This window comes from Saimiri boliviensis, chromosome 5, assembly GCF_048565385.1.
Source record: "Saimiri boliviensis isolate mSaiBol1 chromosome 5, mSaiBol1.pri, whole genome shotgun sequence".
Lineage (NCBI taxonomy): Eukaryota > Metazoa > Chordata > Mammalia > Primates > Cebidae > Saimiri > Saimiri boliviensis.
This window is the reverse complement of record NC_133453.1, coordinates 39148145-39170223: the sequence shown is the minus strand read 5'-3', so window position 1 is coordinate 39170223 and position 22079 is coordinate 39148145. Positions and strand designations below refer to the sequence as shown.

Genomic DNA, 22079 nt, shown 5'->3' with positions numbered 1-22079 from the left:
CCATCTTCCAAGCCATTCCTGAACATGCCAGAATACATCTTTCCATCAGGCCACTTCAAAACCCCTCTGGAATGAGTAAGCAAAGAATAATGCATGTCAACTAATATTTCAGATAAGCAATACTTTTTCCATAATGTGATAATCATCCTCACCCCAGGCATAAATCTTCAACATTTTCACCTGCCATGAGGCTTCCCTGAAAGCCACCGTCCATCATAGGTTGCATCCTTTAGGCGAGGATCCTTGTAGAAAGTATATTTAGCACTGCGTGAAATGGGTGGTTCCTGTCTCTGAACACTGCTGCCACTTCCATAAGGGGGAAGATCAGACATCCCTCTCAAAGCCTGATCTACAGCTTGGCTTATAGCTCGTAGCCACTTTGTCTAGGAGCAAAAAGTAACGTCAATAAGCTTAAGGCAACAATTCATCAAGCATTGCTTTAAATCCTGCTAATTCTCCTTGGCATGAATAAATTATTTGTATCCTAATGCTTTTCTTATTAATAGAGTACTACTGACTGGCTCTTGGATTTCTCTACTATATGTTTAAAATTAAGCCACATTAAAAAAAAAAACAAAAATAAGAACCTATAGTTTTGGCTTAATGAAGATTTATCAGACAAAACTGTGCATCATTAGTCAAGTAAGAACAATTTATATTTCTTCTTTATTATACAGGAGGCAGAGAGCCAGGGCAAAGATTGAAAGAAAATACCATAATGAACTAACCTTTTCCTGGGGTGTAGATGAAATAAGAGTGAACTGCTCCTCAGGTGTAGTTATCTTTAAGCCATTCCTAAAATGTTCACAAGGATAAATACCAGTAGGTTTAACAGCCTGCCACTGCAGTATCAATCCTCAAATATGAAAATCAACCTCTATTTCAAGAGGAGCAGAAGTCAATTAATGTAAATGCTCATTTGGTTTTGGTTCCCACAGTGGTGGAAAGAACAAAGAATTACTCTGCTCTGTGCTGAACGATGGGGATGTGTGCAATGAAGATGCCCTTTTATTACCTAATCATGACTTGCCATGATCTTTGCAACAGGCCATCTTATTATCAATAGACTATTTTACTGTCTAATGTGCTAGGAGATGGGCCTCATTATACAGAATGGGTAGGCTGTCTCCCAAGCCCTCCTGAGCTTTTCTTCACATTTAAGAAAGCAACTTGGGTAACAGATTTGGACAGGGTAGGGTGGGGAGGGGAGACGCACTTACACACCACCAGCTTCTTCAGATAGTGGCTCTGCCCACAGTGTGGCCAGAGGGAAAACATGGTGCGTGGAGAACTGAAACAGAGAAGACGGAAGCACGTTTATTAAAGCCCATGTAGACCTTGGGGTCTCTGCCCATATCGCCTTCATGCCATTACCCCACATGGGCCCTGCCATCTCTGCTGCACAACCCCTTGAAATGGTTAATCCCACGTAGGTGCCACCGATTCTGCCACATTGTCCCCATAACACACAGCTAACCCAGAGGGCCTTGCTATCTCTGCGGCAGAGCCCTCTTCACATGGCTGACACTCTTTCTCAAGCCAGAAACTTTAAAAGTTCTCTGAAATCCAGCCCATACCACAAATGCATGCTGTAGCTAAACAGTCTCTTTTAGACAAGAGTTTCAGTGAAATGACACTAGTTTTGAACATAAACTGACAGTATTATTAATAAGACTCCAACTTTCAGGGATTCTTCTAAGGTTAGGAATCCAGCCTACCTGGGCATGGACCAGGGCATCATTAAAGAGAATGAACCAATTCACAGAAAACCTCCCAGCATGCTGCAGAGACAGGGCTCGGTTACTACTTTCACACAGCAGTCGACGCTCTGGCTTCCTCAAGGAATCCTGGAATTAAAGACAAATCTAATACTAAGTCAAACAATCAAAATTATTTTAACATGCAAAAAGAAAATAAAACAGACGCAAATCACATTTAAGGGAATTTGTTGGTCATAGCTATCTTGGTGTAAAAACTAAATTTATATGGGATCGAAACACTTCATAAAATTAGAGCTCAAAGGGGATTAAAAAGAATACAGAAACAAACTAAAGATGGTAAGGAAGTCTTTAGAGAGGATTTCTAGAAATGAGAGAAGGTATTTAGAGCACCCACTGATATGGTCCTTAGACATTTTAGGAAAGGCTTCATTAAAATATTATTACCATAAACAAGTGAGGAACAGAGAAAATTATATCCATTGTTATCTAAACAGTTGCTGTTTCTTAGAGTAACAAATGACAACTGGCATGACATACCGTCATTTTTCCAGGGAAGGTCTTCCAGAAGCCCAGTGTGTATTCTGCTTCCTTCCTTTTCCTGCCGAGATGGAGAGCAAGACATTCATAACAAGAACTGGAATCCTGCAGTTTCTGATATTCTGGAGAGGCCTACGGGCAAAAATAAAAGAGAGAGGAAAAAAAAGAACATAAAACCATTGTCCAGAATCTGTAGCCTCAGTCTGCTTTAAAGACATAGTATTAAATGTAGGGGAAAATTTGGCCCAAGAGTGTAAGCAGCACACTGCAAGAGACTGGGAAAAGGAGACTGGTTTCAGAAAATTCTGCTACATAAAAGTACATACAAATAGGAGTATAACTCAGGGGAGAGAAACAAAACCTGGCAGTTAGTGAGGACAGCAGCAGAGACCTCAGGATAGGGCAGGAGTTCTCAAATGTTTTGGTTTTGGGATCCCTTTATTTTTCTTATGTGGCCTGTATCTACTGATATTTACCATATTAGAAAATAAAGAAATTTTAAAAACTTTTATTAATTCACTTACAAAAAAATTTTTAGTGAGAAAAGTGGCAATGGTCCACATTTTTTCAAATCTCTTTATTATTTGGCTTTAAAAATGACAGCTGGATTTTTATATCAGCTTCTGCATTTAGTATGTTATATGTTATTTGATTAAAACCTATGAAGAAAATGTGGCCTTATAAAGGTATGTATCTGGAATAGAGAGAAGCACTTTAATAGCCATTTCAAATAAATGTGGATATTCTTCTTTGATACTATATTAAAACTTGCTATGTGGTAGATTCTTAAAGGGAGCTGCAATGTGGAATCTGAAAACACAGCAATGAACTTTTTTGTACTCTGTGACATTAAAATCCAGGGGTCTATCGTGTACTTTGAGTCTTTTACCAGCTATGATTTTGTATCATCTCTCACTGCAGACTGGACATATGGAAAATATTGGTTGACTGAATTATGCAGATCTTCCAAATATTGACATCTTTTTTCTACGACATCAAAAATCACATGATGATAGAGCCACCAATCTCATGAGAAAATGTCCTTAGTATTAGGAAACTTTCAGACTCACGGTGGCAGATTCATCTCTAACATTCTAATTTTTGCTTAAAAGTTGAGATTTTATTTTGGCAACAAATATGATCAGTTGTTCTCTTTGAAATGACAGGTTCATTTACCCACTTCTGATAAAATATCTGCCAATAGCCAAATCTGAAAAATCAGTTTGTCAATTGTCAAGATTAAAAAAAAAAAAAGCAACCTGTTTACTTCAAGAGACGCTCTCAACTCAATCACAATTGTGCTTTTTCTTAAAAAAAACCACTGCACTTCAGCATGCAGCAGAACTGCTTTACATGTACTTTGCACGTCGCCATGTAGAACAGAACATTCTTAATTATAATTGCATTTTAACTGCAAGTGCATGGCAGTGAAGAATATAACACATAATAGAACATTCTTAAGTGAAATTGTATTTTAACTGCAAGTGCATGGCAGTGAAGAATGCAATGACAGTACAGTTTGGTACCACTGCCTTGATTCCTACTAAGGAGCCAGCAATTTTACCCACTTTAACTTTTGCACCATCAATGAATAGGACAACATAGTGGAAAAGGCAAATATCTTAGTATTGCCATGAAGATAGTTTTGAACTTGTCAATCTCTTAAAAGGGTCTTTGGAACCCCCAGGGGTCTGCAAACCAAGCTTTGAGAACCAACTACTGGGATAGGTGTAACTGCTATGCCAGAAGGTAAGATCAAAGGATGATCATTCACATTCATGAGTAATTACTTGCCACAATTCTGGAAGTCACTCATTTTCATTCCTTCCATTCATTTAAGAAACATTTAATGAGCATCTATCACATATAGAACATTCTGCTAGAGTGCTAGGGGGAAAAAAATAAGGCATGATCTTTGTACCATAATTAGGCAGAGAAGATAGAAAAATGTACTAGAATAATGCAGTGGTTTTTAAAAATAGGTTACATATCACAAAAGGCAATCTAGAAAAGTAGGCTGAGAGACAGACTCTGGAATCAGAGCCTGGATATGAATTCTAGCTCTGCCAATTCTCAGCTGTATCTCAATTCTGTCATCTGTAAAAGGCTGATGATGAAATAGGTATAATGATAATACCTACTTCACCGAGTTGATGTGGGGATTAAATGAATATACATAATTTGCTTAGAACAGTGCCTGGCATATGGAATTCATTCAATAAATGTTAAGTATCAGTATTATTTTTATATGGAGGCATTTAAAAAAACATATTTGTGTATACACATGTATGATGTCAAGGCTGTGCCTTAGACTTACTACATTATAATGTATAGTGATGGAATACAGGCAGGTTTGTTTTGAAAAAGCTTCCATAGTTGACTTTCATGCCCTGTGATAAGGATAGGGCCATTGATACGACACAAGAAGTGAATAATGGAGAGATAAAGTGTTAGCAAAACACAGAGTAAATAATCCTTCAGAGATGGGTAGGGGAAAGAGAAGCAGTAAAGTCAAATAAGGCTTTATTTTCATAATAAAATGACTTTGTCCCGGAATGACGATGGGAATAGGAGTGTTTCAGGAAGGAAATATAAAGCACATGAGAGCTACATACAGGGAATCTTAACTCTGACTCTGAACAATTCTAAGCTAATCTGGTAGGACATTTTTTTATTAATTCAGGCCATATTGAGATGAAAGCTGTATTTCATTGGGATATTTGATAGGTCAAACCTTCACAGCTAAAGCTAGATCAGTTTAAAGATCTTGTAGGTCTTTTCTTTAGTCTGGTTTCAGTTTCAGTTTTGAAACCTATAAGATCACAGCAGGCTCAAATGTAGAAAGCCTACATCAATCAGTTCCTGGGTCACTCTGAGGGGTGAAATCTGTCTAGATCAAGAGATAGACCCAAAGAGTATGAAGATTCCAAACCTATAAGGGGCCGGCATGGTGGCTGACACCTACAATCCCAGCACTTTGCGAGGCCGAGGCAGGCCGATCACTTGAGGTCAAGAGTTCGAGACCAGCCTGGCCAACATGGTGAAACCCCCATCTCTACTAAAAATACAAAAACAAACAAACAAACAAACAATTAGCTGGGTGTCGTGGTACACACCTATAATCCCAGCTACTCAGGAGGCTGAGGCATGAGAATCACTCGAACCTGAGAGGTGGAGGTTGCAAGTGAGCCAAGATTGCACCACTGCACTCCAGCCTGGGTGACAGAATGAGACTCTGTCTCAAAAACAAACAAACAACAACACAAAAACCTATAAGGGACTTCAGAGTCATTATAATTTCTCTAGAGCCTTTCAGGGTAGAAACAAAATGAAATCACACATTTTGATGGGATTTCAAACGTAAATGTCTCAGGACCAGCTTTAACATACATTCATATTCTAGTGTGGTGCTAACTTCCTAGGATTCCACCTAACTAGTTTTATGCAAGACTGGACTAGTTAACATTTGAGAAAATCCTGTAACACTGATTCCTCTCCACATTCGCTAAGGTAGCCTAAACACCTGGCATAAAGTCTAGCATTAATCCAAGCTGAGTAATGCCCCTCCCTTACAGGTGTGTGCCATTATACAGAAAGCCAGGGATTTAAAGAGTTCTGTTTAACTCTTAGTCAGTATGCATCCAATAAATTTTGATAACTACTGAATGAGTAGCATCATGATAGGATCTCAACTTTAGACAAAGTTTCATAAAATGAATACAGTTCATCCATCTTGATAAGGCCCTAAAAGGAAACTGAATCCACAGAAAACTCAATTTATCTACAGTCATACTTTCCTCTGTCATTTCCCTGAAGAAAATTAAATTTAATTAGACACATATAAATATTAAATTACTGGAGTTTCAGATCTTGTGGGTCATAATCCTTACAAATAACTCTGATCCTTGGCTTTCCAAATGTCCAAAGAGGCATATATGGGAGCTTACCACTTCAAAACAAGTAGCAAGCTTTAGCAAAACTTTTGCGTAATTATGAAGTCGTCTGATTGGCAAGAAAAACAAAGTATTCAGTATTTCCATCAACTGAGTGTTTTCATCATTAACTTCTGATAAATCTTGCAACAGCTCTTGGTTTTTATTTAGGAAATCTCTAGAGGTAGAGGGAAAAAAAATTTAGTTAATCATTTTGGAATTGATAATATGCATGATATTAAATTAAAAATTTCACTAGAAAGTACCTCTTTCAGAATGTACATTTTTTAGGGTCTATGAAAGTAGAAAATAAATACAATGAAATAAGCCAGATATAATTAAAAGAATTTCCCTAACTATAAAATAGGATTTTTTTAAGAATAAAAAGTAGCAAATGGTAGCAATACAAATGGTTAGTCACAGACTTGAGCCTATATTCCAGGAAATAAGTCATGCATCCCAAAATTTAAGGTGACTAATCAGAGACCAGCTGACACCATTACCTGTTAATTTTAAATCCAAAAGTCACAGCAATAAATGGCAAGACTAATTGCTCTCGGCAGCTGTGCTAAATAGAAACACTGGAAGAAAAGCAAAGCTCCCTGCTCCAACAGAATTAGTGCGGATATTAAAATACTCCTAATTTCTTTTTTCTTGCAATTATTGATCACCTAATAAGAGCTTATTATAGGAAAGTAACAAAAAGCTGCAAGAACTAGTATTACAGTTAAGAGGAAACAATAAAGATAATTATATGTGAAGATTTAAATGCTGAGATCTTCAAAAACATTTCAAACTGAAGCCAACAATTAGTTTTTAACATTCAGTTTTTAAAAACTTCATTGTAAAAATTTTATTGCAAATTTTAATGCTGATCAATAATCCATTGAGACTTAACTCACTAAACCAAAATACTTAATGGTAAAGTAGTAACAGTTGGTGAACTGGGTGCAGTGGTTCACGCCTGTAATCCCAGCACTTTGGAAGGCCAAAGTGGGTAGATAGCTTGAGTCCAGGAGTTCGAGACCAGCCTGAGCAACATGATGAAACCCTGTCTCTACAAAAAAATATGAAAATTAGCCAGGCATGGAAATACACACCTGTAGTCCCAGCTACTCAGGTAGCTGAGGCAGGAGGATCATTTGAGCACAGGAAGTTGAGGCTGTAGTCAGCCATGGTTGTGCCACTGCACACCAGCCTGAGTGACAGAGTAAGACCCTGTCTCAAAAAAAGAGAGATCTTACATAGCGGGCCCACATTTTTACTTATATTTGGCTTGTGCTAGTGTTTCTACTTCTTTCTCCATGATCTACTGCAGAAATCAGCTGAGGACTTACTTAATTCTATACAAGTGTTCTGTTTTGACCTGCTCCTGAGAGACAGAGGTAAGACATAGTGAATACATACTCCCTTGGACCATATTTCTCCTCAATACTCAGTACTCAGTCGACAGTAGCCCAGAAATGTTCCAACTCCTGTAAACTACATTACTTTCCAGGACTCACTCATGTCCCTACCTATAATCTTCCCGGAAAAGAGGCCTAGCTACACTGCTAAGAAATCTGAACCAGAAAGCATCTCTGATCAGCTTATCTTTTCTTGGGAGTTTTTAATCTAATTGTGGCATATAACCCTGCCATATAATCTTTCCTTATATGGCAAGGTCTATACTTTTTACTCAGATTTTTAAAATAAAAATAAACATAATATAGAAACAACCTAAGTGTCCGTCAGCAGATGAACTGATTGATAAAATGCAGCAGTGTGTACATACAAGAGAACATTACTCAGCCATAAAATGAAATGAAATTTTGATGTATGCTACAACATGAATGAACCTTGAAAATACAATGCTTAAATAAGCCAGACCCAGAAGGACAAATGCATCATTCGACTCATATAAGGTACCTAATAGGCAAACTCATACAGAGAGGAAGTAGAATAGGGTACTAGAGCCAGGCAGACAACTGGAGACAGTATGGGGAAGTTATTATTTAACAGGCACTGAGTTCTTCTTGGGGATAATCAAAAAATAGTGATGGTTATACAACACTGTGAATGAATTTGATGCCCCTAAATTATACACTTTACTTATAAGTGTACAATTAAGATTAAAATAACTATGACATTAAATATCTTTTATCACAATTAAGAAAAAAACTTGTAATAATCAAACCACCAGGCAAGCCTGATGTGAGCAGCTAAGTGAAAAATCAGATGAATGATAAGTGCTTGCACATCATCATCCAAGATCCACTAACAGTCATGTGGGCACCCTAGCTGTGCTCTAGACATTTTTAAACTCTCCTCTTAAAATGAAATCTTTAAGATAATTTTAAATATTGACTTTGTAAATAGAAATGGGAATAGGATGTCATTGCTGCCTTTAACGATGTAAAACCCAGGTTCTGAGCATGGTGCTGTGCAAAAGGCCAGAGGCTTTCAACTTATGACATCTCATTTTCCTGCTCTAACAATGTCAATTCTTTAGTACTATGAATCTAACTCGGAAATACTAGAGGAAGGTCAACAACAGCAGAATAAAGAAACAGGGTCAGCTACTACCAGAGCCCTTCAAGAAGCCCAGAAGCTTTCCATTTAAATTGTCACAAGTCTCCATCTATTTTCTACATCTTCCTGTAATTAAACTTGCTTTTCTTCAAGCATTACTATTAGCAAAAATAACTATTGCATTTCTTTCTGCTCCATTTAATTATTGATTTGGCTACAACCCCAATTTCTCTTATTTTCTTTGGCTATGATTCAGTATTTCACCAACATTATGAGCTAGCTAAGCTACTTTAGTCATTATAATAAAGAGACTAAAAATAATAAAGTCATTGATTACAAATGTAAACTTGTCAAAACTAGTTCTCAAATGTGAACAACAACAACAATAATAACAATGTCTTTTGCTGCTTATAAGAAATATATGAACACTGCAGACAGGCTGAAAGCAAAATAATGGAAAATTGAGATCAAGAATTTTTAAGTTACTACACAAGGTTAAAGACATATTCTTGAAACGGTCATTTTAAAAAATGAAGACCAAACTCCTGTATTTTGGAAATTAACAAACATGTAAGTCAAAGTATTCATAATGGAAATTAGAAAAATATTTAGAACTGAATGACTATAAAAACAAAATGTATTAAGATTCAGCTAAAGCAACAATTAGAGGGAAATTTATAGCCTTAAATGGCTACATTAGAAAAATTTTAAATTTGAAAAATTAATGAACCAAGTGCTAAACTCAAAGTTGTAAGAAGTTAACAGGTGAACACAAAGAAAGTAGAAGGAAATAAAAGGCAGAAATTAATGAAATTTTTAAAAAGAGAAATGATTAATTTTTGAGAAAATTAATTTAAAAAGGGTAAATTGCTGACAAGACTTATCAATATAAAAAAGATAAAAGGCCCAAATGAATAATCATAAGAATGTAAAATAGGGGTACAACTACAGTTATTGCAGAGGTGAAATCATCTTAAGACAATGCTAGGAACATTATGCCAATAAATTTTAAAACAAGGGTGCAGTGAACAATTTTCCAGAGAAATATAAATAACAAAAGCTGTAAGAAGAAATAAAGACCTGAACATATCTATTCAATAAACTCAGTAAAAAACTCACCACAGCAAATGCCCCCCATGAAGCCAAGATTATTTTACAGATAAATTCTGCCAAATCTTCAAAGTAAAAATAAGTCCTACTTCATACAAACTATTCCAGGAAACAGAAAAAAAGCTCCACCACATCTGTGGGTTCTAAATCTGTGGATTCAACCAACCTCAGGCCAAAAATATTTCAGAAAAAAATTATGTCTCTATCATTTTTTTGTCATTAATCCCTAAACAATACCATATAACAACTGTTTATATAGCACTTATATTTTATTAGATGTTACAAGTAATCTAGAGATGATTTAACATATATGAAAGTATGCACACAGTTTATATTTAAATATTATGCCATTTTATATCAGGGACTTGAGCATCCTGGGATTTTGGTTTCCTTTGGGAAGTCCTGGACTCAATCCTCCACAGGTACCAAGAGACAATTGTATAAGCAAATTTAATCCAGCAATGTATTAAAAAATTAATATATAAAGATTACTGAATTTTAGAATTTGGGAACTCGAAGATATTTAGCATGATAAAAATCAATTCCTCTACAACTTTGAGAAATAGAGGCTTTTTACCCTATAAATTATATCTACCAAAAACTTAATCATTTTTAATGCTGAAATATTAAAAGTACTGCCATTAAAACTAGAAATGAGATGAGAATGTTAGTATTCCTTCTATTAGGATAAAAGATAAAAGCAAACATGGGGCTGGGCACAGTGGCTCATGCCTGTAATCCCAGCACTTTCTGAGATCAAGGTAGGTGGATCACTTGAAGTCAGGAGTTCGAGACCAGCTTGACCAACATGGGGAAACCCTGTCTCTACTAAAAATACAAAAATTAGTTGGGTGTGGTGGTGCATATCTGTAGTCTCACTTACTCGGAAGGCAGAGGTAGGAGAACTGCTTGAACCCAGGAGGAAGAGGTTGCAGTAAGCCAAGATCATGCCACTGCACTCCAGCCTGGGCAACAGAGTGAGACCCTGCCTCAAAAAAAAAAAAAAAAAACAACAAAGTGACTAGGCATGGTGGCTCACACCTGTAACCCCAGCACTTTGGGAGGCTGACGCAGGCAGATCACCTGAGGTCAGGAGTTTGATACCAGCCTGGCCAACATGATGAAACTCTGTCTCTACTAAAAATATAAAAATTAGCCAGGTGTGGTGGTGCACACCTGTAACCAGCTACTCAGGAGGCTGAGGCAGGAGAATGGCTTGAACCCAGGAGATGGAGGTTGCAGTGAACTGAGATCATACCACTGCACTCCAGGCTGAGTGACAGAGTGAGACTTTGCCAAAACAAACAAACAAACGAACAAAAAAACATGGCAAAGCATTTGCTAATATTTTCTATTAAAATACAGAATTTTTGGCCTGGCACAGTGGTGTATGCCTATAATCCTGGTAATTTGGGAAGGCAAGACAGAAGAACCATTTAAGCCCAGGAGTTCCTAACCAGCATGGGTAACATAGTGAGACCCTGTCTCTATTTAAAAAAAAAAAAAAAAAAAAGTTAAATTAAATACAGAATTTTTAAAAGCTTGCCTTTGTTGCTGGGTCAACACTTGTTGAAAAACTATCTGTTCAGAACTACCGCCTTGTGTAAGGAGCCTTTAAATTATTCACCCAGAAGCTAAACGCAGATACTTTCTATCTGAACACTTTGTACTTTTCTGTGTGTCATCACATACATTATTTATTCCTCACCAATGGGAGAGAACATTCCCATTTTTCAAACGAAAAAAACTAGGCCTACTAAGGCAAAGAGAGCTGTCCAAAGTCTCAGGAATAATACTAAAGGACCCAGCAACTGAGCCTATCTGTTCAGTGTTTTTTCAATAGCATACTACTTATAATAATAACCAGGGGCTAATAGTACCTGTCCTGTATAAGACTTACTGAAAGTTTACATTTTTATTTGTTTGGTAAAATGATGAAGTCAAAGCTTTCCCTGGGCACTCAAAAACACGGAACACTATAAAACGTGATCTTCGGCTGAGATAATGATAACTGGAAGGTATGATTTTGCTTACATGGCAGGTTTAGCAAGAAGCTGGAATCCTCCCATAACCAGGAAATTTGTAATAGATGTGCAATACCTTGAGCAGAAAAGAAAACACACGTACATTAGTTAAAATGTAAACTAGCTCTTCCGTTTCCAAACATACACCTGAACAGATAATTCTTCATTACCTCACCTATGAGTTTAAGATGTTTTGTGATGTCAACATTTGTGAAAGGCAGGTTGTATAATAGTCACAATAACAGCGGTGAAGGGAGGGGTAGGGGACTTCCAGCTTAGTAAAGATGGTAATACAAGGCTGGGCATATTAGCTCATACCTGTAATCCCAGCACTTTGGGAGGCTACAGTGGGAGGATCACTTGAGCCCAGGAGTTTGAAAACATGGGGAAACCTGACCCTACCAAAAATAGAAAAATCAGACAGGCATGCTGGCACATGCCTGTAGTCTCAACTACTTGGGAGGCTGAGGTGGGAGGACCTCTTGAGCCTGGGAGAGTGAGGCTACAATATAAAAGGAAATTTTAAAAACACCTAACACTACGAAGAAGATGCAATAATTTACTTAGTAGATATTATTTGGTAACTTAATTAACAAACTTCAGAAAACATAATTAAAATAGCTGAATTTTTAATGAACACTTTCTCTAATCTTCACTTCAGGTTCCCCAATTAAGAAATGACAGGGAAGGCCGAGGGCGGTGGCTCACTCCTGTAATTCCAGCTCTTTGGGAGGCCAAGGCGGGCAGATCACCTGTGGTAAGGAGTTCAAGACCAGCCTGGTCAACATGGTGAAATCCCATCTCTAATAAAAATACAAAATTAGCTGGGCATGGTGGCAGACGCCTGTAATCCCAGATACTTGGGAAGCTATGGCAAGAGAATCACTTAAACCTTCGAGGTAGAGGTTGCAGTGAACCAAGACCATGCTACTTGCACTCTAGCCTGGGTTGCTACTTGCACTCTAGCCTGGGTGACAAGAGCAAAACTCTGGCTCAAAAGAAGAAAAGAAATGTCAGTTAAGGTAAGAAAATATGTTAAAAGTGCTTGAGTGAGACAGTTTTTAGAAAATGTTGATTATACACTGCTAAAGACAAGTCTAGCTATACTGCTTTGAGCCTTGTACATTTCTTATACACACCCAAGCTGGCAAACAGAATCAACTGACTTTGAGGAGGAAGGGAAACTCCTACTAAAATTAGCCCTTGATATTGTACAATTAAATGTAGTTATGATGGTTAATTTTATATGATGTGTAATTTTATCAAAATAAAAAATAATTTTGGCCAGGCACAGTGGCTCACACTTGTAATCCCAGCACTTACGAGAGGCTGAGGCAGGAAGATTACTTAAGTCCAGGAGTTTGAGACCAGCCTGGGCAAAATAGTAAGACCTCCATCTCTACAAAAATTTAAAAAATTAGCTGGGCATGCTGGCATGTACCTGTAGTCCTAGCTACTTGGGAGGCTAAGGTGGGAGGATCACTTGAGTCTGGATGGTCAAGGCTACAGTGAGCTGTAGTAATGCCACTGCACTCGAGCCTTTAATAACTTTAAAATTATCATAAAAATAATTTTAAAGATTCACACATAAACCCAAATATTTGACTTGCTCATTTATAGGAATAAAATGTTATGTTAAAAAAAGCCCAAAGTATCAGAACAAAAGCATTTTTAAGCATAAGGCCTAAAGTACCAGAGAAGAAAAAGAAGTGAAATAGAGGTATTATGAGATAAATTCAAGTCAAAAAGGAAAATTATACCAGTAAAAGCTGAAATCACAGAAACAACAAAATCAAGTTTTTAAAAAGTAAACTAGCATCAAGTTCTATTATTTTCATTTTTCATTTCTGAAAGATGATGAGTTAAAAGACTCAAACCAGGGTATTTCGTCTTAGTTAACGACTTCAAATATTTTCAATTTTGCTTAGAATTAAAGTAGCATTCAACTGTCTGCACATGTTACATCATTTGGAAAGGAAATACATGAAGATGATAAACAGTGGTTAGTTCTGGTGGTAGGATTATGGGTTATTTTTGATTATCTTTATTTGTGCATTTTTTTTAGTAATAAACACACATTATTTATGTTTAAATAATCAAAACAAAACACCAACAAAACATAAACTCCCTGAGGGTTGGTGCTTTTGCAGGCCCCATGCTGTGCTGCAGGGCCTGGAGCTCCCTGAAAATGCCTGGCACTGAGTGGGCACCCAGTCAGTGTTTGTTGGATGGCTGAGGTATGAATGAATAAAGAAAAAAACCTATACATACTGCAGACCAAAGCATAACCTAACATACATTAAAATAACACTTAAATTATGCCTCCCATCATTATGTCAAAATACAAATTAAGAAAAAGTGAGAAACATTTTAAGTTATATTTTCAAGTACACGGGATATTTTACTTGAAAATATGCAAAGAACCTTGAATAACTATTTTAGGTTTTATTAAGAAAAAACATCTTCACACTAAAAATAGTTGGGTCTTTTAAAACTTCCATTTACACAAAAGTAAAAAGCAGACATCAGAACAGCTCCATATTTACAATCAGCAGTTGGTCTTAAAATAATTTGTTTAGTTACTTATTTCCTCAAGTTTTAGTACAATTTAGTCAACAAAATTTTTTTCTAAAGAAGTAGATTATAGTAAATTTTATGTAAATTACACTATCACTCTGCTAGAATATAGAAGGAAACATGATAATTCATTATTTTTAAACCTTTTTTTCATTTAGAGAAGACTAAATTTTAGCAATGCAGAACTATAGTTGGCTTCAGATTAAAATACTGCTTTGCAATTTCTATTACCTTATTATCACTCTCCCTAATCTAGTCTCTTCTGATTAAGGAGCTGTTCTCCTTGGCAGAATAACCCTGCAGAGATTGAACATGACACGGGACTGGATACTTGCTCTGTATAACTATCCAAGAAGAGACTTGCATGCTTCAGGATGACCAAACTCCTTGCTTCCTTTATCCCATGAAGGAAGCTGCTCAATGAGGCTCCATGCTGACCAATGAGGTAACACAGCTTGCTGAATCGGCTAGCCACCTCCTGCAACAGCTGGACTGTAGCTGTGGTGCCCAAATTTTCTACAACAGAATGATGATGATGATGACAATATAAATTGAAAACCAATCACTTTATTATGATCATATGATTACAATTATGAATTCCTCTACGTTAATTCCTTAACTTGTTGCCACGTGTTCTCATCTAAGGACCCCAAATGATTACAGTATTAAAGCAACCGCAAAGATCACAGTATCCAGTCATTTGAGGAACTTGTTAAAAACACATTCACAGGAACCTTATAGATTCCAGGCTGGCTTTTTCTTTAAAAGACTCTCCAGGTGATTTTAAAGATCAGCAAAATTTGAGAACCACTGAGCTAATGCAACTCTCTGGTCATTTTGAAGATAAGTAACCTGAAGCCAAAAGAAGGGAAGTAAATTATCTAGTTTAAGTCACTGATAAGTAACAGTCAGGAATTAAACTCATTTTGGGGGTTATCTTTGTTAACATTTTCAGCTTTTTGTCCTGACTTCTGTTCTACTTGCCTCTTTGACAAGCCCAACCCTTCAATGCAGAGAAGGCAATCCAAACATTAGACTGCTGAGGATGCTCTGAATTTCAGAGAGGGCACCAGGGCATTATTTGCTTTTTGCCTGTCTAAAGTTCCTCATTTCTAGGACTTCTTTTCAAGCAATTAGGAAAGCAGATCCGGAAGACCAACAAAGAAATCAGCAACCAGAACAGGAAAGAGGCAGATTTAACCTTCCTTTGAGAGCAACCCAGGAAGCTTCCAGCTTAGATTGCTTCCTTTCACTTGGCAAAGTCCTAGAATGTTCAGCCTACCCAAAGGAGGGGAATTTATAGAACGGAGACTCCACAACACTTAAAAGGCAAAAGATAATAAAAACAAAACCACAAATGCAGACAGCTGTCAGCTTACAAAGGGATTATATCACAAAGACTGCCAAACAGTTGTTTGAAAAGATGTTTTTCCATTACAAACAATGGGCAGGCCAGGCACAGTGGCTCACGCCTGTAATCCCAACACTTTGGGAAGCCAAGGCTGGCAGATCACTTGAGGCCAGGAGTTCGAGACCAGCCTGGGAAACATGGCAAAACCCCATCTCTACTAAAAATACAAAACTTAGCAAGCATGGTGGTGCACACCTGTAGTCCCAGCTACTCGGGTGGCTGAGGCATGAAAATTGCTTGAACCCAGGAGGTGAAGGTTGCAGTGAGCCAAGACTGTGCCACTGCACTCCAGCCTGGGTGGCAGAGCAAGACTCTGTCTCAAAAAAAAGAAAAAAAAAATGAGCTGACGCACACAACACAATGTCTTCAATGTGGTGAAACTGACGTACTAGAATACAAGCCTGAATTCTGGGTTAACACAGGGGGCCAAGGAGTGCAGGAGAGAGAAAGAGAAAGAAACCTTCCTTTCTGCTTTCTGACTGTATGGCCAAACCCAGAAAAAAATATTTGAAATAGGCAAAGCTTATCTGCAACAGTCCCCTCAACTTCAATTCTGCATTCCCTGCTATTCTCCTAGAGACCCCAGGTACCCAGTATATCTGGACCGTGGCATCCCATTTAGTACTACTGTAACCCATTCCCTCTGTATTACCTCCTCACTTCCGATCTCTCTTTGTAGCTGGGCATAGCTAAGAAAAAGAATCAGACTTAACCAACTCATGATGAGGAATAAGATCCTTTTTCTTCCCCCGAGATGAGTTGTGCTCTGTTACCCAGGCTGGAGTGCAGTAGCACAATCTCAGCTCACTGCAACCTCTGCCTCCTGGTTCAAGCAATTCTCCTGCTTCAGCATCCTGAGTAGCTGGAATTACAGGCACCTGCCACGGTGCCTGGCTAATTTTTGTATTTTTAGTAGAGACAGGGTTTCACCATTTTGGCCTGGCTGGTCTCGAACTCCTGACCTTGTGATCCGCACACCTTAGCCTCTAAAAGTGCTAAGATTACAGGCGTGAGCCACCCCACCCAGCCAGATAAGATCTTTAACACTCTTATAGTTATCCACAATTTTAAGAGACTACTTGTAAATCCAAATAAATCTCTACTTGATACAATTCTAAGAATTATAATGAGAAAAATAAAAAATTCAGATAGCATACTGGAAGATCTCTTAGGACCAGCAGGGTGAGAAGTGTTGTTTGGAAGTCTTAACTTTATATGGGGTCTACGTTCCCAAAGTTGTTTTTGCTTCTCTGCCATGAATATCCTAAAAGTACCATTTTCTACTTCTGCAAGCAGTAGGAGCTCTGAGAGTGGTAGGAGAGGGCAGAGGCAGCTGGGCTATTGACAAATTGGAAACAGTTTGTAAACTGTTGACTGCCTGCGTACACATAGACACAAAGACAATGCATAGAAAGAAGTAAACCATAAACTAAAAGATTTTCACTATTTGTGATATAGGAGGAAGAGATAAAACAAAGCCCTGATGATTTAGGGGTGGGAGAGAGGGGGTTTCAACTTACCTAAACTGAGAAGAGGCCTGAGAATCTGAGATTTGATATCACTTAGTTTTGAATAGAATCGTCTTTCTGTAGTAGCTAACTCGTGGAGACTGGCAATATACCCCATAATGTTTCTATCCACCAAGGCTAGATAGCTATCTTTTCCTGCTGTCACTCTGCTTATATATCCAAGCTGAAACAGAAGAAAATAAAAGCATTAAATATAACATATAATTATGTTAGTAATTTGGTATACTGAAGCTGGCTTTTATCGGCTGACAACAGCTAACTGCTAAATATTCAGAAAATTTGCAAGCAAGTAATTAAACCATCAGTAGCTTGAAAACTGGTCACAGTGAAAATCTGCAAACACTACAGACGAGGGTTTTTTTGGGGGGCACGGTGTGAGAAGGTTGCTTCTTTTTTTTTTAGAGCTGGTTCACCAGTGCATCATTGTTTTATATGCATATCTGGATCTATATATAACTATAAACACCTACTTTCAATTATCTCCAAGATACCTTTCATTTCACATTACATGTGTTTGGAAACAGACATCCTGGATATATAAAGATCCAAATGAGAGGGATACAAGTCTCAGGACTCCTTTCTGAGTAAAATAAGATTAATGCAATCAGACAGGATCTCTATGCTATGCATAAAATAATCAAGGATCTAAGAGTTAACCTGCCTTTTGTACAATGAAAAGATATTTTCTTTAAAAGGGACTTTTTGTCATTTACCCAAGATACCACTATAAAAAACATTCTATGTCATTGTTCACATATCCCATTAAATCAAGCAGGCAAGCTAGAGACCCAAGGGACTATTAACATCACATGGTAACTGATGACACATAAGAGAACTTCATCCCTTTCATCAGCCTATTTGATCCTTTATCTAAACTGTGAAATCATTCATGGGGAATGTGAAGCCAGGACCAGCAACTACAGACCAATCTTGGCCAATATTGCCTTTAATTTTTAAATATGTTTTTGTTTTGGTAGAGATGGGGTCTTGCTATGTTGCCCAGGCTGGCCTTGAACTCCTGGCCTCAACTGATCCTCTAGTCTCGGCCTCCCAAATTTCTGGGATTATAGGGATGAGCCATTGAACTTGGCCCCAATGTTACCTTTAGCAAGAAAGATCTTGTCCCCAGAACTTACTAGCCAGAAAAACAAACACAAAGACTTAAAAGTCCACGTGCTATATTACTCAATAAAAACAAGAAATCCACAATATACTAGTTTTGGGCATCAATTTCCCTGCAGCATTCATTTTGAATATGTTAAGTTACTTGATGAGGAAAAGGAGCTAGAAATAAGCCAATGGGTTCAGTTTACAAAAAAGAGGAAGAAGGGAAAACAGAGTAGGAAAGCAGAGCAAATGAAAAGGGGATAAACAGTAGGAAATAAAATTAAGGCTAAGAAAGGTGGCTCAGGCCTGTAATCTTAGCACTTCGGGAGGCCGAGGCAAGTGGATTACTTGAGATCAAGAGTTTAAGACCTGCTTGGTCAACATGGTGAAACCCTGTCTCTAGTAAAAATAGAAAAATTACCCAGGCATGGTGGCGGGCACCTGTAATCTCAGCTACTTGGGAGGCTGAGGCAGGAGAATTGTTCAAACCCAGGAGGCAGAGGTTGCAGTGAGCCAAGACTGCACTACTGCACTCCAGCCTGGGTAATAGAGCAAGATTCTGTCTCAAAAAAATTAATTAATTAATTAATTTAATTAAAAGCCAAGAAGTGAAGCAGGGGAAACAGAACACCGTTGGCTGTCTGTCGGATCTTTCATGGTCTGCCATGAGCCTATTTCAGGCTCTTGCATTGTTACTCCCCACTTCTGGTTAGAAATTCATCTACTCTATTTCTGTTCTAATTCACCTCGAGGGCTCTATGGCTGCAGTCAAGAAACTTCATAGTAAAATGTACTTTCCAATATTCGTACATGAGGGTCTTAATTCAACAAATATTTATATAAAGTATGTAGTATGAGGCTATAGCAGTAAATGAGATAGCCGAAAATCCCTAGCCTTCTGAATCTTACATTATAGTAAAGAGGATAGACAATAGACAAAATAAGTAAATTATACAGTGTATTTGATGGTGATAGGCCCTATGGAGAGAAATAAGGAGAGAAAAGATAAGGAATGAAGGGGGATTGAAAGGAGTTTGTGATTTTAACTAAGGTAGTAGAGATGCTTAGTAATAATTAGGCATATATACAAATAAAAACAAAAACAAAGAACTTCTCATGTGTTACTGAATGTGGGCCTTAGGAACCAATTCCTGTTCACCTTACTACAGGAGAGAAGTACTGGAGTCTTAGAACCACTGTGATTCTCTGGAAGGTTGTCACCTTCTGTAGGGTCCTGTCGGCCACTGTAATATAACCCAGGCTGGAAGTCTTCTGTATCCACTAAAAACAGGGAATAATCCTGGCCTGCAGCTACGCTCCAGACTCCATTTTCACTGCTGACCTGCAATGACAGAAAGTTAGTGTCTGTCCAAGGTGAACGCAATCAGAGAGAACTCTGGATCCGCAGGAACTGAAACATTAGGTTGCTTAAATAAGCATGGTGCTAAGGGAGTCATATCTGAGAGCAAGCTCACCCAGCAATTTGCCCAACCAAATGCAGAGCAGATGCAGGAGTAAGACTGAATTCCTTGTTCAGCTTTTAAATTTAGAACTGTTTTTATTAAAATCTGAAAAATTGGAATTTAAAAAGGAAAAACCAGACATCCAATTTTTTATTGTTACTTTTGGAAGTCTGCACAGACTGTATTATAATGAAGAGACTCAGAAACTTCCAGAGCCCTACTCTAGAAATGACAGTTAGGACATACCTTTGTCCTTCCACATTTGGCTGTGTGCACAAAAACTGATATAAAAGAAAACAATCTAATAAGGCTAAATTCTATTCTGGCCAACTAAACTCTTGGGTATTAAAATTCAGTTTTCCCACTTGGAACTCTACCGGTCCTATGTGACTTTACTGTGCCTCCTCCCCAGATGTTAAAATAGGCAGAGCCCCTTAGAAGCCCATCTACATAGATTCCTTAGACCAGTGGTTCTCAGTGGTCTTTGCAGCAGCAGCAGCCATTACCTAGGATAGGAACATGTTAGAAACATAAATTCCCAGGCCCCAGGGCTACTGAGGGAGGGGGAAATAGGGTCCAGCACTCTGTTTTAACAAGCATTCCACAGTGCAAAAGTTTGAGAACCACTGCCTTTAAACCAGTAATTTTCTAACCTGGCTAGAAATAAATTTCTAAACTGGTGGCTCAGAATTCCAAATAATGATTCAGTAGCCACCATACAAAGGCAGGTACCGGGGCTCTAGGACCCCACTCCGTCCTTAATCAAAGTAATTCCTCATTCGTGTGTTTTATGTGGGACTCCTCATAAGAGTTCATTTAGAGAAAGTGTGCTACTGCAAAAACTACTGCCCCTAATCTTAGACTTAGCTTCAGCTCCTAGACTGATAGGCAAAACAAACAAACACAAACACACTCTCTAATCTGTCAGATTCTTTGTGTTTAGATAGTTTCAGCACTGACTCCTGGAATAACGAACAAATAACCTCTAATCTGTTAGATCCTTAGTATCTAGCTAGGCTCCAAATCATAGTTGATTTTTGTGTGTGTGCATGTGTGCATGCGTGTGTGTGTGTGTGTGTGTGTGTGTGTGTGTGTGTGTCTACTATTAATTTTACAGCTATCTTCTTCTGGCATGACATATGTTCTCAAATTCAGGCTATCCAATAACAAACTGCCCATTCATTTTGCAAAGGATGCATTAAAAATGTTTGCAGGAGGCCAGGAGTGGTGGCTCATGCCTATAATCCCAGCCCTTTAGGAGGCCAAGGCGGGTGGATCACCTGAGGTCAGGAAATTGATACCAGTCTGACCAACATGGAGAAACCCCTTCTGTACTAAAAATACAAAGTTAGCCGGGCGTAGCAGCGCATGCCTGTAATCCCAGCTACTCAGGAAGCTGAGGCAGGAGAATTGCTTGAACCCAGGAGGCAGAGGTTGCAGTGAGCTGAGACTGTGCCATTGCACTCCAGCCTGGGCAACAAGAGCGAAACTCTGTCTCAAAAACAAAACAAAAAAATTTTTGCAGGAGGAAAGAGTCTTCTTCCTAGCCTCAAAACTAATTCAAATCTCATTCTGCCTTCACTTTTAATTCTCAGAGATTAATCAGAATGACTTTAAAAATGTTTTTCTCACCCTTCCCCAAATAAAAACCCAACCTCTTAATGATGTCAAGGAGTTATGAAACTAAAACCTCGTAACAAACTATTCTCTTGTATGACTCTAAAATGTTAAAAAGAAGTTTGATTTTCTGGTCTCCATACTATATTATAAAACTTTCCTTAGTATGAATAAGTGCATGCTTTACTTTATTCAAATAAACAAAAACAAGTAAAAATGATTTGCAATATCTTTGTGATAATGTATCAGAAACTGAATAGCTTACTACTAAGATGTTTTATACTGAAACATTTCAGATTGCAGCTAGAAGTAATTGCTCCCTAATGTTTTATTAAGTCTTTTCTCTCCAGTAAAATTAAGTTCACCAAAAGAAAGGCAGCATGTAAAAGTCTTAGACAGTGACAGATGCACAGTGCACATTATACGTATGAATTATTGGAATATTTATTAACTGTCACTTACATTCAAATCCTGTTCCTGAAATTGAGGTAACTGCCCTTCAGTAGTCTCCATTACTCCCGAGGGAGCATGTCTTGGGGT

General features: G+C 37.9%; 1 protein-coding gene across 9 annotated transcripts in view; it reads right to left on the bottom strand.

The window, feature by feature from the left end:
* ALS2 (alsin Rho guanine nucleotide exchange factor ALS2) overlaps positions 1 to 22079 on the bottom strand; it is an 82867-nt gene that overhangs the window by 26716 nt on the left and 34072 nt on the right. For 7 of the 9 annotated variants that reach the window (XR_012517657.1, XR_005579608.2, XM_039470027.2 and 4 more), the window contains exons 9-19: positions 19619 to 19801; positions 17344 to 17515; positions 14748 to 14928; positions 11846 to 11911; positions 6206 to 6368; positions 2259 to 2390; positions 1719 to 1847; positions 1221 to 1291; positions 729 to 795; positions 181 to 383; positions 1 to 66 (exon numbers count right to left, since the gene is read on the bottom strand). Coding sequence is in view for 7 of the 9 variants with exons in the window: in XM_039470027.2 (XP_039325961.2) it covers positions 1 to 66; positions 181 to 383; positions 729 to 795; positions 1221 to 1291; positions 1719 to 1847; positions 2259 to 2390; positions 6206 to 6368; positions 11846 to 11911; positions 14748 to 14928; positions 17344 to 17515; positions 19619 to 19801 (1433 nt within the window). In the remaining 2 variants the exon portion in view is untranslated. Of the gene's footprint in view, positions 67 to 180; positions 384 to 728; positions 796 to 1220; positions 1292 to 1718; positions 1848 to 2258; positions 2391 to 6205; positions 6369 to 11831; positions 11912 to 14643; positions 14929 to 17343; positions 17516 to 19618; positions 19802 to 22079 lie in introns of those variants that run through there. The other 2 variants (XM_074399264.1, XM_074399265.1) reach the window with 2 other exon arrangements.